Genomic DNA, 6,522 nt, shown 5'->3' with positions numbered 1-6,522 from the left:
TTCTCAAGCAATGGAGGCCAATGCGAAGGTACCGTGGAACAAACTTAGGCATCATGCAAGAATAAAGAACATGGAATCCTCCTTGGCTCACAAGAGAAAACAACAGTAGGAAATGTTTGATGGTGCCCACCAAGTCATCAACCAAATCATGCTCCATTTTGCTACCTTTTCCTGCCTGCCCACCACCTTATGGCAAGGCATTGCCTTCTTAAATCACCCCAATCCTCTTCTTCCCATTGGCACAAGCAATAGGAGGTTTTGCTCCTCATTCGTTAGGTACAAAATGCATTTCCTTTGCTCTCCAATTCTTCGTTAGCAGCCTCAGATTTCTCAAATCTTTTGAATTGGTTCTTATGCGGCTGCATCCTCTCTACGTGCATACAAACTTGCATTAGGAACCTCAGAAGAAGATTAAGACTCCTCTTCTAAATGTGATGTTTAAGTTCATATGTAATGTCCACTTTGTTTCTTACACTGAACTTTCTCTGTCTCTCTAAGCATATACACACACAACAATGATGTTTTATGCAAAGTACAAGTAGATGAAACTAATTGCTTGAGTTAGTGCAAGTATATTACCTCCTGCCACATGATGTTTCACTTTGAGTTCTGCAGATGAGAAACTGGTTATTCTTCTGCATGCACCGGTTCATCATCCTCTTCCTCTTTCTTCTGGCTTTCTTTTTTTTTCCACTTACACACACTGTAAGAATCAGAAATGTAGATGTAAGTACTGCAAACATCAGATAATGGAGCTTGATAGCATCTTAATTGGAGTGAGTGTCTACATAACATGTCTTATCGTTTTAAGGTGTGAAAAGAGAGATCTTGGAAATGGAAGAACAAGGCAGTCCCAAGAGAAGCAAAGAAGTGAGACATCAGAAGAGCTATTTTGAGGTTCTGGGGCTCTGCTGCCCCTCCGAGGTCCCGCTGATCGAGAACATCTTGAGCTCATTGGATGGGATTCAGAAAGTTTCAGTCATCGTTCCATCGAAGATGGTCATTGTAATCCATGACAACCTCATTATCTCGCAGCTTCAGATCGGTAAGTAGGCATATCTGAGCACCAGAGAAAGTGTTGTTAGTTGTGCATGAGCAAACGTCTACTTACTGTCCGCAACAACAATAACAAGAACTTTTCCATGTGAATTATACTTCTACCTTCCAAAGTTTGAAATGCAAGAGATGATGATCTGATACATCATTCATCAAGTTACCTTTAGGACCACTGACCTCAATCAAACTGCTGCAGAAGGATCTATCAAAGTTTCTTTACACTCTATTCTCTTGGCTTCATCAGTTAAGGCATTGAACCAGGCGAGGCTTGAAGCTACCGTTCGAGCATATGGAACTGATGCAATCGTCAAGAAATGGCCAAGTCCATACATACTGGCCTCTGGATTGCTGCTCTCAGCTTCCATGTTCAAACACTTCTTCCACCCGCTGAAATGGCTGGCAATTGCTGCCGTGGTGGCTGGCCTGCCGCCGATTGTGCTGAGAAGCGTTGCGGCCATTCGAACATGCACTCTCGACACCAACATTTTGCTGCTGGTTGCAGGTAGAGCAGCAAACTCCTGAAAAGCTTCATATAAGCAATATGTAGAGATGTGTCATTGATGAAGAATTATTTTCTTCTTCCCTCATGTCTGGATGAGGTATGTATAAGCTTGGTATGAGTTTGGCAATGTGAATCTCTGGTTACTGTGATGGAGATTTGGAACAAGCAGAGCTGATGGATGCACTGTGACCTTGATTGTTTTGTGCAGTTTGGTGTTGGTGATGCATGTTATTGGTAGAATTGGAGTTCCATTGCTGATGCTTTTGTCATTTGTTGTTTGGCAGTGGGTGGAGCGGTTGCGCTTGAGGACTACACAGAAGCAGGCTTCATTGTGCTTCTCTTCGCAGTTGCTGAATGGCTGGAGTCAATATCCAGCCTCAAGGTACCACCTCTCTCTCTCTCTCTCTCTCTCTCTCTCTCTCTCTCTCTCTATATATATATATATATATATATATATATATATATATATATATATATATATATATATATATATATATCATCCTAATGTGACTGTGGGCACACAATTCGAGGATTTTGTGGTGCTGGGTCAGAAGTGACATAGTAGGAAACCCAACCCCACACCATTTATTGGGTCATTTACCAATATAGACCTATGGATGAGATGCAGGATGAAAAGAAGATGGTAGGGCAAACAGAAAAGCTACCAGTCAGATACAGTTCATCAAAACCATCTGGCTGGAGTCTGATTCACTCCAATACTTTTCTACACATTCAATGCAATCAAGTGAATGTATAGATTTGCAGTGAAAGTATGGTGCAAGTTTGGGGACTACTTGAGAGGTTTGGAGACACTGACCACAAAATGCTTCCTGTGTCATCACTGAACAATATATGAGCCTGCCAAAGGAACTTATGAAACTTGTTTGAACCTAAGTTACCTAGAAAGAAAAAAATAAGAGTCAGAATCAGCTAAAACCTCTGGCACAATGACACAGACTTGGAATACTAAAGGATAAAGAAGTTATTATAGAGTGAATGCACTTTTTTTTTCTTCATTTTTTCTTTTATATAATTTTTTTGTTGATCATCTCAAGGGAGATGTAGACCTCAAAAAGAAAGGAAAAGCGAAATCTTAGGGAACACTAGAACAATGGTTGTAAGACAAACAACAATGTTCATGGGGCAAAATTATTAGACATGTACTTTGGGATGGTAAGTTTCAGAACAAAACAGCTAAATTTCTAACCTCCAGGCCACCGCTGGGATGTCAACGCTGATGAGGATGGCACCACAAAAGGCCATTCTAGCGGAAACAGGCGAAGTAGTGGATGCTCAAGACGTGAAGACCAACACAATTCTGGCAGTTAAAGCTGGAGAAGTGATCCCAATCGATGGAGTTGTGGTTGAAGGGCAGAGTGAAGTTGATGAGAGTAGCCTCACAGGAGAGTCCTTCCCTGTCGTCAAGCAGCCGCAATCACCAGTTTGGGCTGGCACACTAAACATAGATGGTACAATACTTTTGTCATGCTTCTTCAACTAACTATTTGATCACCGATGACCTGCAAGAGACAATGCAGGTTATATTAGTGTGCGCACAACTGCTTTAGCTGAGCAATCTGCAGTTGCTAGAATGGCAAGATTAGTCGAAGAAGCTCAAAACCGCAGATCCAAGACCCAGACATTGATAGACTCCTGTGCAAAGTACTACACACCAGGTTAGTAGGCCATTAGTTGAAGATCCTCTCAGCAAGATTTCTCCATTGCTAGAAAATAAATGAGGAAACACTTCATCAACTTAAAGGAAGGCAATGAAATATGAAGTAATCACTTGTGCATCTTATGATCTCTGCCTCATCTTTACCTACTACCAATGCAGCTGTGGTGACAATAGCAGCAGGGGTTGCAGCAGTTCCAATGCTAATGAGAGTTAATGATACTAAAAGATGGTTCAGGTTGGCACTTGTCCTGCTTGTGAGTGCATGTCCCTGTGCATTGGTGCTATCCACACCCGTTGCAACATTTTGTGCACTGTTGAGAGCAGCCAGGGCAGGACTCTTTATCAAAGGAGGAGATGTTCTTGAAAACCTGGCTGGCATAACAGTGGTGGCATTTGACAAGACAGGGACACTAACCAAAGGAGAGTTCACTGTCATGGATTTCCGCTCGATTAGCAGCAACGTCTCCCTGCACACACTACTTTACTGGTAAAACATCAATTACAGCAAGGCTTTGTTTTCCGAATACATTAATCTGTTAATGGACACAGAGATCTTCATAAAATCGGTAGAAGGAAAACTAACACATACATGCAAGAATTGAAATGTAAATAAAGATGTTCTCAAATAAAAGGCAACAAAGTGATGATAAAGCTTGCTCTTTTGCAACATTTGGCTCATCCTTAAAGATGAGCTTCTGCATGTTATAAGAGATGAACTGATGATGCGTTAACTCTACAGGGTTTCAAGCATTGAAAGCAAATCAAGCCACCCAATGGCATCCGCATTGGTAGATTATGCTAAATCAAATTCTATCAAACCAAAACCAGAGAATGTAAGGGAGTTTCACATTTACCCAGGAGAAGGAATCCATGGAGAAATAGATGGAAAAAACATCTACATAGGGAATAAGAGAATTGCATCAAGGGCCACATGCAAGACAGGTAAGAAGATATATCCCATCAATTGTTTGCCTTAAGCGTTGTGTAGGTCACATTGTATCACTCCCAAAGTTTTGCAGCATGACTTAGATTTTATCGGATGTTTGTGTTAGCAAAGATCTTACTGATACAATTTATAAAAGATATCAACATAGAAACCAACAGAGCTTCCAGTATAAAATTTTTATTTCACTTTTTCTGTAGACCATCTCCTTTATTTCATGATTAGCAGAAGGATACAGTGATTACTTCAAAGATTTTCTAAGGTTTTTGTGTTTGGATGTTTCAGTTCCAAACGTGGAGGGCATGGAAGGAATCAACTATGGATATATATTCTTGGACATGATTCCAATTGGAATTTTCACTCTGTCTGATACCTGCCGGGCTGGTGCTGCACAAGCACTAAAGGCACTAAAATCACTGGGAATTAAATGTGCAATGCTTACAGGAGACAGCAATGAGGCAGCCATCCATGCCCAGAACCAGGTAAACTAATAAAAAATCAAAAGCAAGCAAGATTTTTTTTTTTAAGCAACTACTTAAGACTTTAGAACAAATTTTGCTCTTTCTAATACTTAATTACAGCTAGGGCATGCCATAGAAATAATTCATGCAGAGCTTCTACCGGAGGACAAGGTAAGAATTATTGGAGATCTAAAGGCCAGAGAAGGTTCTATAGCAATGATTGGAGATGGGATGAATGATGCACCTTCACTGGCCATGGCAGATGTTGGGATCTCAATGGGCATATCAGGTTCAGCAGTTGCAAAGGAGACCAGTCATATAACCTTAATGTCAAATGACATCTCCAAGGTCCCAAAAGCTATCAGACTGGCCAGGAAGACATATTTTACCATCATTCAGAATATTTTCTTCTCGGTGATAACTAAAGTGGTAGTCCTTGCATTTGCCTTTGCTGGCCATCCACTTCTTTGGGCAGCTGTCCTAGCTGATGTCGGCACATGCCTTCTAGTCATCTTAAACAGTATGATGCTTTTGCAGTCAAAAGACAAGAACAAGAAACATTGTGCAAGGCATGAACACAAATTGCCTGGCAGTCATGAACAATCACAGAGTTGCAAACATGGGCATAGTTGCCATGAGCATGAGAAGGGAGACAAAGAAAAGACACATGAGAACTGCATGAATCAAGACAGTCAAATTGAATCATCAATTGCTTCTCATTGCTGTCATGAGTCAGTGGCAGACAAAGCAAATGCAACTCAGGAACATTCAATCTTGATAACTGATGGGAAGGTGCAACATGGAGATGGATTGCTCAAAGAGAATACAAGCAAGAATGTTGCGTGCAGCCACAAGCCTGATATCAGGGAGAATTGCTGTGAGAGTCATGTCATTTGTAGTTCCTCCAAATTTTGCAGAGGCACAGACAAGGAAAAGCATGGTGATTGTTGCATTACTCACCGGCATGTGTGTGGGAAAGAACAACTAGGTTGTTCATCTTCACAGGGGATCATAGAAAGGAGAATGATCGGTGGGTGTTGTAATAGTTACAGGAAACGGTGTGGGAAGAAAGATAGCTGTTGTGCAAATGGAAATGTCCTACTGCCTGAGATCATCTTAGAGTAGGGAGGAGAGTGTAGGGCAGTTTAGGTTAATTTAACTAATGGTGTCCGTCCTCAATTGGATAAAAATTCTGGATGTTGTCTAGATATATAACAATTTGGATTTGGACTGGATGGAAGAAATTGAGTCATGGCTTTCCTTTTCTTTTTCCAAAATCAAAGGAGTTTACCCAAAGTTTCACAAAGATCACCAATTATTTTGTAAACAGAAATGAAAATATAAAGAGCAATTTGATATATGAGACTCTGCTAACTGAGCCTGGAACGAAGAGATGTTATCTTCATGACTATTGAACCTTTACACCTAAAACAAAGAAGCAATCTTACTGTGATTATATCACCCTGTAGTAAACATTTTTTTAACAAAGTTCCTGTTGTTCAATTGCTTACCCACATGTTTTTCGACAAACCATTGTTTTCTCTGTAGGTCTCTTTGTTAGACCTCATGAGGTTACAATTAGGTCATTCATTATCAGGTGCCATTAGGGTGCAATTTTAGCCAAGTCCATGACATTAGACAAGGGATTCAGGAGCTTCTTTAGAAGTTCAGCCATTTGTAATTAGAGCATACATGATATAAAAGATTAAACTTTTTAAGGAAATACAGACATTAAATAACCACATTGAAAAACTATAAGATGTCGCTTTCTCTGTAGGTCTCTTTGTTAGCCCTCATGAGGTTACAATTAGGTCGTTTATTATCAGGTATTTTAGCCAAGTCCATGACATTAGACTGGGGGGCCAGGAGCTTTTTAGGAGTT

The 6,522-nt window shown here is 40.5% G+C and overlaps 1 protein-coding gene and 1 long non-coding RNA gene across 3 annotated transcripts; one reads left to right on the top strand and one right to left on the bottom strand.

Moving 5' to 3' along the window:
* The first annotated feature begins 282 nt into the window (after positions 1 to 282).
* LOC135584770 (putative inactive cadmium/zinc-transporting ATPase HMA3) lies at positions 283 to 5,884 on the top strand. Of its 2 annotated transcripts, none has more exons than XM_065184231.1 (10): positions 283 to 450; positions 812 to 1,045; positions 1,301 to 1,558; positions 1,843 to 1,940; positions 2,772 to 3,027; positions 3,097 to 3,234; positions 3,396 to 3,723; positions 3,976 to 4,178; positions 4,465 to 4,661; positions 4,761 to 5,884. In XM_065184231.1, exons 1-10 carry the CDS (start codon positions 435 to 437, stop codon positions 5,763 to 5,765), a joined length of 2,733 nt encoding a protein of 910 aa, XP_065040303.1. In that variant the 5' UTR covers positions 283 to 434; the 3' UTR covers positions 5,766 to 5,884. The 2 variants fall into 2 exon arrangements, with proteins under 2 accessions (XP_065040303.1, XP_065040302.1); XM_065184230.1 differs by having other exon boundaries at positions 1,253 to 1,558.
* On the bottom strand, positions 923 to 2,900 carry LOC135674414 (uncharacterized). Its single transcript, XR_010513615.1, has 4 exons — positions 2,766 to 2,900; positions 2,376 to 2,457; positions 1,218 to 1,574; positions 923 to 1,059 (listed from the first exon to the last, which is right to left on the bottom strand). It is a non-coding gene; the product is annotated as an uncharacterized LOC135674414 (long non-coding RNA).
* Positions 5,885 to 6,522: the final 638 nt, after the last annotated feature.

Source organism: Musa acuminata, chromosome BXJ1-5 (genome assembly GCF_036884655.1).
Source record: "Musa acuminata AAA Group cultivar baxijiao chromosome BXJ1-5, Cavendish_Baxijiao_AAA, whole genome shotgun sequence".
NCBI lineage: Eukaryota > Viridiplantae > Streptophyta > Magnoliopsida > Zingiberales > Musaceae > Musa > Musa acuminata.
Note: the sequence above shows the minus strand (reverse complement) of the source record. Positions and strands in the feature narration are given on the sequence as shown.

Bases quoted from the DNA above. Each gene is read 5' to 3' on its own strand.
- LOC135584770 (XM_065184230.1), top strand. The intron at 3,724-3,975 runs GTAAAACATCAA...TTAACTCTACAG, and splicing joins CTGCACACACTACTTTACTG to GGTTTCAAGCATTGAAAGCA. The intron at 4,179-4,464 runs GTAAGAAGATAT...TGGATGTTTCAG, and splicing joins AAGGGCCACATGCAAGACAG to TTCCAAACGTGGAGGGCATG.